The following is a 17,278-nucleotide window of genomic DNA, read 5'->3' on the forward strand; positions in this document are numbered from 1 at the left end:
ACCGTTGTCCTAGAAGCAATGGATTTTAATCGGAGTATCTTTCAATTATCCTTCCTTCTAAACTCCAAAATAGTTGTCGAAAATCAGCATCAATCCTGTTACCCTCCTCAATGCAAACAATGTCAGCGATACGGTCACATTCGCTCCTACTGTAGCAAATCACTATGTTGTGTCAAATGCGGCAATAACCATTTCAATCCAATCACCAAGATCTGTGTCAAATCTTCGGAACTACCTGCGAAGTGTGCCTTATGCGCACATACCGCGAATTTTAAAGGTTGTCCTTCATTAAAGAAATTTATGAGCATCTATCATAAGAATCATAAGAATGGTTACCTCAAGATCACGCCACTTGTACCACCATTAGTGCCCTCAAAGTTGATCTTGCCAGTCACAGTGGAGTCCCAGTCCACGCACACCGGACACAAAGAAAAATCCAGGGTCAAGACATAAGCAGAAGCAACTTTAAGCAACTCAAACAATTCTAATAATGAATCTATATCAAATATTTTATCTCAATTTGTTTCACAGTTACATTCCCTCATTATCCCATTAATTTTACTTTTATCCACACTCTTAAACTCATTACTATCTAAGAATACCGTCTCTCCTTAATTATATCTTCCCAAATCCAAAATAATAATCATTATTTCTCATTAATGCCTTTCGTATACTATCGTTTAATTATCACCAATTTGTATTGCCTTTATGTTATTTTAATTTCTTAATTGGTTTATGTAATCACGATCTGTAATTGTTGAACTGTAATAGTTAGTAACTAAAGGTTCTACAAAAAAAAAAAAAAAAAATATATATATATATTATATATATATATATAGAAAGTATTTATTGTATACATTATTTTATATTATACATAAATTATTATACATAGTATATACACATATTATTATTTGATGCGCAATTGTATTGTGATTTTATCAGGTAAAAAGGGATCGGGGCATAATCGTGTAATTAGTCGGGTCAAAAAAAGGAAAAATTGCACAAGCGTGATGCACCGGAGGTCAGTAACCCAAGGCTCTGGTCTGAAGATCATGAGCCCACAATACTTTTTTAAGTATTTTATATAAGTTTTTAGATCGTGACGTGACAGTTTGTTTTACTGTAGGAATATGGAAATCGTTGTGGATTGCTTGAGTATGATGCCAGGAGGGAGAATTTAAGATAGGGCGTAGGGTTTGTGACTGAAGAAGTTTTATTGTATTTATATTGGAAATATTTTCAGTCCCCAGAGTTCGATACCATAATTGGCTTTATGCGGAACTTGTATATTAAAAGTTTAGAGGGATGGTTGGTTTTTGCATATTACTTCATAAGTGGTTATCAAATTCTGAGGTGCTAATATTAGAATTGAACATAATTACAAGACAGGCTATGAATGACGAGTCGTCGCATTTCCAAACATATATCTGTCTCAGGAGTAATTTTCTTTCTTTGTCATTCTGATGGATGATAATGTTAATTGTTATTATTTTTTTCGTTTTCTAAACCATTAAAAAAAAACTTTTGATAAAAATTATTTTAGCTTTTTTTTCAATGGATTTTTGATGGTTTTTTTTTCTTTTAGAATCTTAGTAATTTTTTTTTCAGTTCAAGTGCATTTTTAGAGTATTATAGAGCTACAAAATCTTAACTTTATTTATTAAATAAAATTACCATCAGGGCTGTGACGTGTCACGTCTTTAAGCATTGTCAAGTGATTGCACCCGAGTCGAGAATTGGGTTGCTTATGTTAAATATAATAGGTGAAATGGGTAGATGAAATCCAATAATTTTTTCTTACTACTTCGCAATCGTTTTATTAAACTATTTTAACATTTAAATTGTATTTTTAATATTGAAATATTAAAAATAACATTTTAAGACATTCTATGAAGAGCTCTACGAAGTATACTGTACATATTATGTTGTCAATATAATCTTATAAAACTTTTTCTGAATTTTTTTTTAAAGTGATTTCTAATTATTATTCAACATTGTTACATTTTAAGTGACTATACATGATACAAAAGCAGAAACATAGCTTACCTAATTTTATTTTTTTTAATGTTAAATATTATTTCAATGTTACATTTTTTCTAAGATCGTAATATTCTTATATTTCATATTAACGCTCTACAGTTTTTTGTTCATTGTTATTTTTAAAATTAAACCGTCTAGTCAAATTTTAACTAATTTAGTGTGCTATTATGTTTAGGAAAAAAATTATTCCTAGATTACTCTACGATGGTATAATATTAATTGCCAAACATTTAATTTTAAATGTGATTCAGGATTATTTAAGTATTTAAACAAATAGTGATAATATAAAATGTATTAACAAAAAATAGTGTTCGAAAAAAAGGGAGAAATTTACTATTTGATATGCGTCTGTACATATGAAGTATTCCGATATCTTAAATCAGAGGTTCTCAAACTTTTAACGTCCCAGCACCGTATCTTATACAGATAAGTTTTGAAAGTGTTCACGTATCACTTGTGATGATGTATGCAGGTTCATTAATTTGGTATTCAATTTTAATAATAGTCCTAGTGTATTTTTTTAACTATTCGATTCGCGTACCACTAATGAGGCGCGTACACACTGGTTAGAATCGCTGTTATAAATGTTGATTTCTCGAAATGTAACATAAAAACATTAATCTACACATGCATGTACACCGCATTACCTTCCCTTTGTGTATGTATAATTTGCAACAAAGGTCGGTGTTGAGAAAACTCATTCTTGATTAATTTCCCAATTACCCACTGTAACATTTTAAGTTTTAAAATGGTGTACGTCTATCTCTTTCAAACTGGTGAATTATTTTTATCGCTACGTATAATATTTTTGTGTCATGTTTCGAGTGGTTAACATCTCATGTTGATAATAATATGCAATAGTCGAAAGTTCTCGCTGTTATCGAATCGATGTACAACTCGTGGATGGAATATTACGGAATTCATGATGTTTACTGCTGTCGATTAGTTGTCGTTAATGATTCGGCAAAAGTTAATAACTACCAAAAACTGTTTACGCGTGTGATTTTCATATTATATCAGAATAATACATAATTGTATAGATGCATTTGTGATGGGTGATAATATAATTTACGGTAGCGACAGTTACGGTACTTTTTTCGACGATGCCTCTTCCGAAACATCATTATTGAATGAAAGGTATGTAACGCACACCGGCTGTACAGAAATACCATATAGAAAATATTATCGGTAATTAGTTGGTTATTTTAGTTGTTCTTGCATAGATGACGGATTAATTTTTCGAGCTGATATAATTGTATATACAAACATACATATATGCATAAATAAATATTTTAATTTTGTACATTAGTTTTGTTTATGTTTATCGACTCGTCGTTAGATATCGGTGATTTTTATTTGTCTACTTACTAACAACTAAAAATTATAAGATTAAAAAGATAATTTAAAACAGACAAAAAAACTGAAAATAAAACTTATATATTGTAAAATATGACTGTGAAATAAATTTGAATTTATCATTTTTAATGTTTGCAAAACCTCTCATTATAATAGATAAATATTTAATTATAAATTATAATAAAAAAGACTAGATTTTCTTTATACCCAATTATTTGCGGTTTGTAATAATTAAGTTGTAAGTGTCTTAAAAATATGTAATTGGGTTTTAATTAATTTTGTTAGATGTCTTTGATAAATATAATTTAGCCAAATACAAATTAAATTCAAACAGCTCTTATTAAAATATTTATTCATTGAAAAAAAATAGTAAGAAACTTCCGATCAAAATAATTGTGTTATACTATTTAATTTTAATTTGAATGTAATAATTATTTATATTGTTTAAGTTTTTGATTAGCACTAAATAAATTATAATCTTGAATAATATATTTTTTATAACAATCGGTACTTTTATAAACAGCTATAACTATTTATTTAACCAGGTAAAAATGATAGATAAATATTTAATAAATAATATGTTGTGAGAACTCATAATAATTATATTATCTAAGGTTTTCACTCTGAATATAATGCCGCAGTAAAACTGCTGTTGTAATTAATATCATAAATTTATTTTAATCACTAATTTCTTCAAAAATAATTATTTTATAAAAATTATTTTTCTCTGATAATATGTATAAGAACATTTTGGTACTGTTATTTATTTTGTTAATTTTATATTATTTTTAAATTTAAAATTTCAAAGTTATTTGTGAACTTAAACATCCACCTATCATAATATTAATTAAAATACATAAAAATAAATTAGATATACTCGTTTTTAAACTATCATGTTTGTGGTTATGATTTAATAATTATATGTTTAATTAAGTTATTATAATATTTATAATAATTAAAATATGTAGGTATTAAAATGAAAATAGAAGACAGAGGAATGAAGGAGAATAGTAGGAAGGCAATACAAGTCGAAAGACTGAAAGACCTAAAGAAGAAGAAGAATAATTAAAAATATAAGTTAATTCATTCATTTTATAGGTGTATGGTTTAGTTTTTGAGTAAACGGAAAGCATGTTTTTTAACAAAACATTTATTTTTTTCCTCTTTTTAGGATAGTATACTATTTAAAGTTTGAAAAATAATACTTGAGTAGCATAAAGCAGGAGATAAAAAACCTTTTTACTTACTTACTTATTTACTCAAATTTTTTATCAGTTTTTCATAGAGGGCCACAAAGTTAAAATAAATGTTATAAAAAACACAATTTTAACATATTTTACTACTATATACTACTATATTTTACTACTATGGATAGGAACAATCATAAGTTTATCATTGCTAGGTTGACCTTATTAAATAATTTTGAATACAATTCATTAATAGAGAAAATTAAAAAATTAAAAAAAAATGATTTATTAATTCTTGAGTGTAAAATGTTATAAGTATTTAGTTTCTAGTGCAGTATTTAAGTTACATTTTTTCTAATAATTCGTTAATATTTGCTTTCATATTGGGTGTAAAACTACATTACGTGTTGGTCGATTAAAAGTGAACAATTATTATTTCTTTGAAATTTAAGTATTGACAATGTGAGATAAGCTCATAACTTATACCCATGAAAGTATAATAATTATGATTCGATTTTCTTTATTACAATTGTAGGTATAAAATTAATATTTTAAACAAAATTATATAAATTTGGATGGCCGCAGAAAAAAGTTTTGGAGGCTACGGATCGCCAGTGTATGGCATTAAGTATCACAAAGATGTCAAATAATATATGCTTCGTTTGATTTCTAAATGTTATGGTTCTTACGAGTAAATACAATTAAAATGTGTAATGCTTTTAGCAGAAGTAAAAATCAATATTTTGCGTTTGTAATTTTCAACAGTGTTTATTTGTTTAGATATAGTTTTTATAAATTGCAGTTATTGAAATACATTGTACTACATAGGTATAAGCGGTACATCTCAAAATCGTAAATTAACTCTTGCATCATGCAATAATTATCGAGAAGAATAAAATATTAATGCCTCTCTGCTATGAAATTAAGCTATTTCTATCCTAACAAATATTATTTAGGATCGCGTATTTAATTGTACAGTTATTAAAATTATACATAAATCACAACATCCGTATCGTAAAATTGCTGTTATTAAATTAATTTCAAATTAAAGTAACAGTTAATCAAAGTTGACAAAAATTGGTTTATGGTTGTGTTATATGAGATTTCGTCATTATAACATATACATAGAAATATGTATGTACTCGCATACATGAAGTCCATGTAGGTATAATAGAAAGCATAGTAAAATGATTAAATAATAGGACATTTCATCAACGATTTGTAATTGGTACAATGCATGTGTTTACAAACAATTATTATGATCGGTATTTTTTTTCATAGTAGATATGTTACGCCAAATTTGTGAAATTAATGATTTTATGAAAACGGCAACACTGTTGCCGACTTCACTTATATTCGAGAACTTTAAGGGCATATAATTTCAGGTACATGAAATGCACGAAAAAAGTCAGCTTAATTTATGAAACGGATAGTTAAATTTTGTCTATAGCATAAAATCGGTAGCCATATTGCTGAATTCGTGTATTCAACAACGATGTTGCTGATTTTATGAAATCCACAATTTTATGTAATAAATATATAATATAATGTATAATCATTAGTAAAAAAGTAGTAAATGATAATTACTACAATTACTCGAAATCTTAATACTAATTATTTCTTTTCATTGCATTGTTTTAAAGTAAAATAAGAAACATCTATTAAATATTTATTAGATCGAACAATACTCACTTTGAATGATAAGCTTATTTTTTTAAGTATAAACTATAAGAATCACCATTTACCAATTCATAAATGTATGAATATAAATCTGTTTGAAGCGATTCGAGATGTTAATGAAATGGAGTATTTTTATAATAATTTTTGAAATTTTTAAAACAATGCGTTGATAAACTGCTAACAGCTAGGTATTAAATTAAAATATGATAGATAAATTATTTTAAATTAAAGATAACTTGATTGCTACTCAACTACATACATATAATGTTATATAATTATACCTATAATATTTTAATCATTCAATAAATCTTCAATTTTAAAAATGATAAAATTAATCTATATATTATTATTTATTTTTCATAGTACGCAATTATAAATTGTTCCATACTTATCTAAATCTCTTGAATTCCATAAGCGATTTATTTATTATAGTACATTATGTATTAAATAACTGAACTTTTTTAAATATTTAAATTTGTAATTTATCAATTAATTTGTATGGTAATGTTAAAATATGAATATTTTGATAACTTTTTATATTAATTATTATACCATGTTTATGTAATAACATGTTGAAACTAATAATTATACAATTTATACAAAAAAAAAAAAAAAAAACATTTATAACTATTAAATAAATAATTATTTAATAACTTATTCAAAATGTTAGGTATTTTAATTTAATTTAAATTATTTTGGGGATTGTATGATTTTGATTTTATACTGTGTTTTATTATTTTATATCAAGTTTGTGTTATTTTTCAACCAACATACTGAATTAATGTTTCTTTTTTATCATACATGGATTTAAATAATATTAAATTGAACCTATAAAAAGATTAACATGTCGGAATAACTATTAAGATTACTAATTACTAAAGCCATTGTTGCGTCAGTTTTTTTTTCAGTTTCTAGTTCAACTACATTGAATTTATTTTAAGTTATATAATATGTTTATTCATACATTGGATAGTTGATCAGTATTAAGTAAAAAAAAAAAAGTAAAATTTGGTAGTTATATTTATAAATTAATTTAGTAATTTATGTAGGAATTAAGTGATTCTGTAGAAGTATACACATGTAATATTATAGTAGAATGTGCACAAGTATTTATCAAATGTGACATAAACTACGATTATTTCCGACAAAATATTTTTTTAGATTCTAAAAAATAGTGGTTATGCAAATGCAAACATCTTCATCGAATGAGCTAGGTATTAATGTGGACAATAAAATGTAAAATCTATTAGTATTATTATAATGTATTAACATTAAATGCGTTAACAAATTATTATACAGTTATTCGATTTCTTTTATTTGAAAGGCGAGCAAGATAGGAAGGCGTATCATGAATTATGATAATTATATTCGTTTGATTAAATTAATGGTACAACACTATAAATGTCGTATTTGAATAAATATGTAGTTTGACTTATATTTAGGTCATTTTTTTGAAAATAAATTCATAAATAACAATATTTAATTTTATACTAATATTTTCAATCGGTTTACAAGGCTACAATAAAATATTTTTATTATATTCTTAAGTGAAATATATTTTATTTACGTTGTTGTTTTCAAATTTAAAATGTTGACTACATAGAAGTTTTGGATGTTATGCTGTGAAATGTATTGTAGTTCTATGAATCAATGCTCTGGATACTTCAACAAATCCTCGCGTTCGTAAAATGATTATGTGAAAAATTCAGTTTAATATAACATTTTCTAGTGTATTAAAATTATATATGTGTATAACAAAATTTCTTAGTCAAAACGTTCGAAATATTTAATATATGGTTAAAAAAATAAATAATTTATCAATTTTTTATCACAGTTTTAAATTTTAAAACCAACACTATTTTACACTTACCTTTATACCAATATCGTATAATTGTAATATAATTTTATAATTTTATAATATAAACATTTTGCTAAAATATGTTTTCAAACCACAATGATGTTAAATTTAAGGATCTCACCTTGCCTAAATACTTTTTAATATTATTTCGATTTTAGTACTTTTATATACTTCGCCTGAAGGTTTTTTATTAATCTAGCCATTTTTTAATTTAGCCATTTAATTATATGTTTGTAAAATGGTACAATGGTCTTACATTTCCTAACTAAAAGCTTCTTTTTTAGCTGAAACAATTTGTTTCTATTTAAAATGTAAATAATGTATTTTACTCAAACAAAAATATTCCAAGTAAGTTTTTTTAAAATATTTATTATGGAATAAATATTAACAAAACAAAAGTGAATATTGATTTAAAAAATATATTAAATATATATATTTTTAATCAACATTTTTTTAAAACAAATAACATAAAATTAAAGTCTATACTGAAAACAATAATAATATTGTGAGAGAAATTAAATAACCAAGAGAAATTTTAACGGTATTTGTATATTTTTTAATTTTAAATTATTGGAGAGATCAACTTTTGTACCAATGAAGAGTAAATTATAATTTTTAATTTTTTATTTTAATGCGGTCATAGAAAATGTATAAATGTTACTAATTTGAATATAAATACAAAATAACAAATATATTATTATTTATTAGTATACAGGCATAATATAATATGAACAAATAAGTAACTGCAGAGTATGCTAGTATTATAATTATCATTGTTATTATTTTATAATCGAATGAAAACAATATAGATGCATAGATTAGAGTAGGTATACATCGCAACAATTGGGTCATTGTAAAACCCGAATTGTTTGAATTCGATAGGACGAAATAGCTGCGTGCATAGAAATAAAATTAAAAAATATTTCTAAACGGTGGTATTGAGAAATATGATTTTTAATGATTCAATTTTTAATTAATTAATTAATTATGTTTTTTAATTGCGTCCATGAATTAGAAGTAAAACGCGATGCCACGTCAAAATTATGCTTATATCTTTTGTATCAAACAATTTAATCTAAAAAATATATAGTAATAATGTCTTAAAAGCAAACATTTTGTTTGATGCGGAATGAAGGTTTCGGAAAAGGTCCGAATCAACAGCGATAATAATACACCTTACTATCGCGTAACACTTCGACGACAACTCGTAACGCAGCACCAAGGGGTATCACAGGGATCGTTCTTCGGGGGTTTATTATTATAATCTTTTTTTCATCATTGCGTTTTCTAAATACGATGACGAATAATAATATTATGCGTAACGGAATTTGCATTCAGAAAACTGCTTAATTAAATTGGGTATTTCTAAAATTTGTTTTGCTTCGTATCATATGTCAAATATATATATTACTTTATTATTTTATTTTTCTAAGGTTGCGTCGATAACTAAGATCATTAGTTCCTTATGTTTGGTGTATTGTATGGTGGGGTTCAGTAGGATTGTAACAGCTGTGTTGAAATTATGTTTTTTATGAATTATACGACGTTATAAGACCTTAAAATATTGGAATTATACTTATTGTTCGATTATGTAGAAAACAATTTTTAAGTCTCAACATCTTTACTTTTCGACGTAGCTACAGCGTGATTCAGTGATGTTAAAAACACAAAATCTCCCTACCCTAATAAGACGGAATGTGATATATGTTAATCGAAATTACAAAACACAATCAACATGAGAGGCTTCGATTTTTCGAAAAAACAAATCGACCAAGATACCATATTGATGAGTATGTATATTATACATATTTTTACGCGTATATACAGAGTGGCCCAAAAGTCTGCTCATTGATTTGGCTTGTACCTTAACACTTCAGTTGTTGTTTTCACGAATAAACGGTCGTTTTTTTTTTAATTAGAATAAGTTTTAATAATTCATTTTAACAAATAGATTTTATTTATGGATTTGAAATAAAAGAAAAACAGCGAGCAAAGACTTTTGGGCCACTTTGTATTATTATATTACAATGTATGCTTGCGGTTGTCATCGGTCGTGCGTCGTCAGCCACAGCAACGGTGACCGATTTTGTTGCGAGTTCTCTCGAGATTCTCGCGGTAACCAATACTAGAATTACCAGTTTTCACCGCCAGGTCGCGAAATTTCAACAAACGTCGCGCAATGCACCTGTACGCATGTTAATCGTGATACATAATGTCTACATTAAGATTTAACGGAACCATTGTAGTACGAATAAGATTTTAGAACGATATACGTATACGATGTACGATTAGTACAATTTAATTATTTTTAAATTCACATGTTTTTTTCAAGAACAAAGTTGGTCTGAGAAGTATGGACGAAATATTAAAAAAATCGATAAAGTATCTCAAGTCGAAGATACCGTGATCTATGGTTTTTTTAAGAACGTATTATACATACACCTATTTTGGGTGAAATTTTAAACGTAGAAATGACATTTTTTTTACAAACAATTAATATATAAGTATTCAAAACTATGCATAAGTGATATCGCGATCCAATATTGTTTTTAGCTTTAATTAAAGCCGGCTTTAATTGATGAGCGTGATAAGAAAAATTAAATAATCTATTCGTGCTTGAAAATTTGAAAGTTTACAATATTATAATTTTTCCCCGTCACGAAGGAAAATTCAAGGGCTGACTTGACAAGGGAAAAATCATCCACATGTGACACATTGTAATTAAACGGTTGCCTTTCTTTTTTTTTTCAAAGTTAAACCCTTGAAAAACTCAACAATCGTGTCACGAGTTGTTTCGGAGTATTTCGCAAGTATTTCGGACAATAATGTAGCATAAGTCGGATACTTGCCCGAGAAAAGGGAATAATTCTCAAGGTCTCAAAGTTTAGGACAGCTCTCGCTTTTTTCTTGAAGTTTTCCAATCAGCCACAAAATATAGGGGATGTAAACTTGATGGATACTTGATGGATATTTAATTACGCGAGTACATAAATTGTAACATACAATCGTAACGATTAAATTATATTCCGATAATGTTTTTGCGTTTTAAAGCGCTACAGTACAATATTGTTATTTTGATCAGACGGAAAACGAACGGGGCACGGGTTTCGTTGTATTGGACGACGGTGTGCACCTGTGGATATTATTATACACAATCGTAAAGGTGTAAAGACAAGTAGGTACCCACACAGTTCGAGGTCGTTTCGATGAGTTTTTACATTGATCCGTTTTCGCCATTGATAGAAGAGAAAATGGAAATGAGAAAAGGACAATCGACGTGCCTGGTAATCCTGATAACGTTGATTTTATAATACATTGTAGCTGCGCGCGCGGTACGCGTTAATTGGCGGTTGTCGCAATCGTGCGTTGTAATAACAATTAAAATATTACGATCATATCTAAATAGCGCGAGTGAATTATTATTATTATAATATTTAAAATTGGCAAAACTATCGTACGCGTCGTTGTCGTCGTGGTCGTCATCGTCGTCGTGGTCGTCGCCGTCGTCGTTGTCGCCCCCGTTCGGATGAGTCTATAACGTGTCCTCGACACGGCCAAACTCAGTTAAATTAAGTACGGTAAAACCGCAGCCAAGTTCGTCAGAACGATTAAGTCTTCTGCAACGTCGCTAGTGGCCGGGTTCTATAACGTTGGCTCTATATTGTGTTCGCGGTGTGCGTTTAATATTAATACATATAATACACTTACGTAAATACGCGTGTGCGCGCGGGCCCACGTGGTAAATGAGACTATTAAATATTTTGTAATTTATGTTATTATTATTCAAAGTGCGATATCGTTACCGTTTTGTTTAATTTTTTCTTGTTTTTCTCTTGCAAAAACCGCTCAAACGCTCCATCGTCCAAACGGCTAAAAACGAAACTAAATAGAAGAAAAACGAAATCTTCACACGGTTTGGCTCGATTTGGGTGAGTTATAAATAGGCGATTGCACTTGGCCTTCATTTATTTTTAAGTGTAATTTCGTTTTTGTTACAATCAATTGTTAATCATTGCCGCGTTATTAGCTATGTTTTGTGCACATTTTATTCCCGTGTACCACTGTCTAACATACGATATATTATCATAATATGTAAGCTATTATGATCAATGAACATATAGTAGGTGTGTACAGCTTAGAGAAAGTTGTACACATCTATGTGTACGAATAGTAGTGTCCGTGCATTCGTTGATTTTACTAACATGTTTGGGAACTTGCATGATTGCGAAAAAAATAGTTTTTATTGTTTCTATTGTCGCCGACTATATATTTTATATCCACACGTATATTAATAAAAATATTATTATTTCATTTATCGTAATTGCGGGATTATAAGAGATGATACCTAGAAGTATTTTGAACGAGTATAATCATCAATATAATGATAACAATATTTTTTCATTACGACATTAAACATAAGCACGAGTACTGTTACTTATTATCAACAATTCTGTCCAATTTTTCCTGTTTCTTACGTCACGGATAGAATTTTATAATAAATATAACAAACAATAAAATAAACTTTTTTTTTTTGACGTGAAATGGAGATTATATTTTTTCGATAGATTACATTACAGTATGTTGAAAGTTTTTGATATAAAAGTTTTTATAAGAAATTAAAGGTTTTGCAAAATGTTTAATAAAATGATTTGAAATGGATTAATTTTACCATTTTTCGGGTAAAAAAACGTTTTACTATGCACTTATAATTTTTATTTAATAACCGTATGCAAACCTCTATTGCATATAATTATGTAAATATTATCATAAGATTTTCTTTTATTTCGTGACATTGTTCCATTATGATATTTTAAAACAATTTTTGTACGAACACCGAGATAGCGCGCGTTCAACACAGCTGTTGTTATAATAATACGTAAAACAAGTAACGCCTGTTATTAACAGTTTAATACTTTAATTGAAATAAAATATTTATAAGCTATTCTCTATCATCGGAATGAATTAACTCGATAATTTAAATTGCGAGTATAAGTATAAACTATTATACTATTTAGTGTTTATATAATGTATAGTAATTACTTTAAAACGTTTTTCCTTTTTGTAACGATTGAATAATTAGTTGTTGTTTTTTATCAATCACGAACGCATGACTGATAAATAACTATTCATGGCAAGTGAGCCGTAAAAAATTATACTTTAGTTGGTTGTCGTAGGACGCATCATAAGGATATTTAAATTATCGTTTGCGATTTTGGATAAAATCAATTCAAATGTATACTAATTTTCGTTATTATTTTTAATCAGTTTATATTAGTTGTTAGTGTTATTATTATTTACTTAATTATCTAGGTAAGTGAACAATATATTATGTCCTACGAGTAAATGTTTTTTTTTAGAACTGTACCTACACACCATATACTGTAAATTTTCAATAATTTATTTATGTATTACATACTACGTGAATTTTCCGATATTATTTGTACAAAATTATACTATAAGACCAAATAGATACAAAGTGACTTTTTAAGAAATAATTAACTATTTTTATTTATTTAAATGTGATTTTTTTTTTTGATTAGGAAATCGCATCTATACTTAGTATAATCTAAAATACTTCTTCGATTAATATTACAACATATTTTTAAATTATAAATTCTTTAAAAGTCGTACTTTTCTATAGACTGAATTATTTATTTATTATTTTCAAATTTTTATATAATGCTATTATTGATATATAAACATTTAAGCACTGAATTATATTTTTAATGCAAATTATTTTAAAAAAAATCCTATTATAAACGTTGACTTTAAATGGTGTTTAAATTTAATCATTTGATTTTATGGCAATACAAACAATCGATTACGATATCAAATTTTGCTACACATATATTACGCATACCATTTATACGAGTAGTTGTAATATACCTACGCATACCATTACAGGATTCTTATGTGACATGTACGTCAGTTATCATATGCCTCTTACGGTTATAAGAGTTGAATAAAGTTGTCAACGAGTAATTACTTATGTATTTTTCTTTTGTTTTTAATTATAATTGCGTAATTGCTTCAGAGTTATTAAATTTAAGCAATTTCCAATTCAATGGTTTTTATTTTTTATTTACTATTGTTAATTGTGAAGGTAAATTGCGAACCATTTTAAAGCTCTACCTTGCATTTTTACAAAATAATTTTTACTTTAGAAGGTTACTGACAAAAGTTTTTTTAGAGAATTTGATTTGTTCAAAAATTAAATGCAATTTGTTCAACTTTAACTGTTCATACTTGAACAGCTGGTTATTATGTTATTCGGGTGATTAATGTATTCAGTGTCGTGTTGGTTATTGAGGCGTATAATAAATAATCCACTTAAACAGTTAAATTTGTATTGAAAATATATATAATTTTTTTAAATCTTTTTGAAACAAGTTTAAATTATTTCATAACTGTATGATTATTTGTTATTATTAGGGCTCGGATTTATATGTAAGTACATATTTTTACTGTGACTTGATAAATTAATTTAGATAAGTGATCAATTCGTTTTAAGCGATTTTCAATGAAATTAACTATATTTTATTTCAGAATTTTTTTTACATATTTTGCCATAAGTACATATTTTTACTTATTTCTTAATAATTCCATTTTTTTCTATATATTTCGACAATTTATTCATTTGCGATTTATTAATAATTCAATACAGATAATTTCCCATGTTTCCAAAAATACGTAAAAAAAAATAAAATACCAATTATTGAATTTAATCTGCGGTTGATATATGTTCGATAATTCAATATTTTGATATGTTTGACAAGAAAAATGACTTTAGTTCAAAGTTTAGGAGTCGTAGAAGCTGTAAAATTTATAGAACAATTATAAGGACCATTGGGAGTTACAGTAAAAGAAAAAAATACGTAGTGTACTAAAAAGCAAATCCTGGTTTAAACTGCCTAAAATTAATTAGAGATATACGTTGCGGAGTGAATGGGATAATATTGCAGACTGAGCTCACTCCTTTGGAAATTGGAAATATGAAATTTGCACCCTTTACCTCTGTTGAAGTCGAGCGTTTAACTTGGACAGTTTGAGCATGTATATGGTATCTCATTACTATCATGATCAAGATGAATAATGATCAATTTCATAATAATTTTAATTCAAGATCCTTAATTTTTCATTTTCATTTTTTAAATGATTTAATTTTCATTTTTTTATCACATATAAAGTGATTTGTTATTACATATATATTTGCATATTTTAATTTTTTTAATATATTTAAATCCGAGCCTTGGTTTTTAATATTATTAAATCTATTACTATTTTTAACTCTCATGATAAAATTTTTAATACATCATAAAGTACGTGTTGAAATATTTGATTGAGTGATATAATTTCATAACAAGCTTTTTTTTTTTTGTAAATTTGTAAATTTGTACCTACGTCAATTGACCATGTCTATAGTCCACAATATTTAAACGTTTTTCTGTCGCATATTTGTTGCTCAAAAATATTTATAGTCTTTATTGAAAAAATATTTTATGCATTTATGCAATGCCAGTCCATTTGTGAATTTTTCCTGAAACAGTTAAACTTTTAAAATCAAATTAAATAGAATGTTTAGTTATAAACTGTTTATCATTATTTTCGTGTCGTTACTTTTGGTATATCGAGTTTTAATATTATATTTATACGACATATATTATCAGGGCTGTGCCTAGGGGGTGCGAGAGGTGCATGTGCACCGGCGCCATGACCATTGCACTGAGGCGCTAAAAGCTTTTTCAAAATCTAATAAATATTACTGTAAGTTAATTATATTATTTAATACATTCAATGCCATGGTATCGACACGTAGTCGACATCATTTAAATTGCCTTGATCGGCGGTATTGTTAGTTTATTTTTTCTCTAAATAACGACGTCGTCGATAACAAATTAACAATAATATAACATTTATATTCTATTATTATTGTTACCTGATATATTTAATTTCATAATATTCATAACAAAAACGAATGTCGACTTGAACGTTTTGTACGATTTTATTTTGAACCCATCTAACAGATGACATTTATGTATACTACATACATAGTGGATGTTCAGTATTTTCACGACATTTAAAATTGAGAACTGTATTGTTACTGTATGTCTACACAATTAGGAAACCCTTAGTTTTAATACATTATTATTCAATTTATTATAATTGTATATACACGATAAAACATTAATTTAATGAAGTTAACTGATGGTTTAATGTAGATCATTGAATGCTATCGGTTATTATACTTAATGGTATTGTTGTTAACTGTTGTATTTTTAGCTGTTGTATATTATTGTTGCATTACTATGCGCGATAAATATAAAATATTGGATTTCCATCATTGTAATAGACTCAATGCATGTAAGCAATATCGTTTATGGTTGAAATTATCAGTAAAAGTTAAGTAGAAATCAGATTGAATGTTATGGTCGGTGGAAAGTCGGTACGCGACGCATTACTTTAATATCTTAAAACTAATTAATTATTCAAGCCTTTAAGTGTCACATTGGCTGAAGTATGTACCTACCTTAATATGTATTTAAATATAAACATCCATGTAGTAAATATGAGTTATCTAAATTTTTCAAGTATTGGTTATTGGTTAACTATTTTCATTATTCCTCTATATATAAATTTTTTTTAAATAGTTGGGTACAAGTATATCGTTATATTTTATCTCGACAGTCGACATATTGCACCGTTAGATGCATAAACATCTTTTCAGTTTGACGAATTTTTTTTGATAGTTAAAATATTATTTTTCTTAAAGGCGGCATATTTTAATTTGCTCTTGAGCTACAACATAGCTTAACGAAGCATCGGACACATGTAATGTGTCAATATCATGATTGATTATTAAGATTTAGTGTTTTTAATACATAACAGATTATAAATAAAAAAATTTGTTTTGCCGGTCCAAAAAAAAAAAAAAAAAACATGCACAATTGAAAATACGCGAATAATAATTTTTAAACATTTTGAGGAATCGGAATTAAAAATAAATTAAAAATTGTTGGAGAATACTGATTGTAGTTAAATTTTGTAACTTGAATAATTTCATAATATCGTATTAATAATTAATAATATATTATGAGTTTCACATTAAAAAATATCATGATTTTTAGATTATTTTACAACTTATTCGATTTTGTTAATT

General features: G+C 26.7%; 1 protein-coding gene across 6 annotated transcripts in view; it reads left to right on the forward strand.

Annotated features, from left to right (window-relative positions):
- LOC112684343 (solute carrier family 26 member 10-like) overlaps positions 1-17,278 on the forward strand; it is a 63,110-nt gene that overhangs the window by 28,812 nt on the left and 17,020 nt on the right. The window contains exon 1 of one of the 6 annotated variants that reach the window (XM_025555808.1): positions 2,914-3,177. The exons of 3 other annotated variants lie outside the window; for them this stretch is intronic. In XM_025555808.1, coding sequence (XP_025411593.1) covers positions 3,092-3,177 — 86 coding nt within the window. In that variant the 5' untranslated portion in view covers positions 2,914-3,091. Of the gene's footprint in view, positions 1-2,913; positions 3,178-9,810; positions 9,912-13,386; positions 13,432-17,278 lie in introns of those variants that run through there. 2 more of the 6 variants (XM_025555809.1, XM_025555813.1) reach the window with 2 other exon arrangements.

Source organism: Sipha flava, unplaced genomic scaffold, assembly GCF_003268045.1.
Source record: "Sipha flava isolate LNK unplaced genomic scaffold, YSA_version1 249_pilon_pilon, whole genome shotgun sequence".
NCBI classification, from domain to species: Eukaryota; Metazoa; Arthropoda; class Insecta; order Hemiptera; family Aphididae; genus Sipha; species Sipha flava.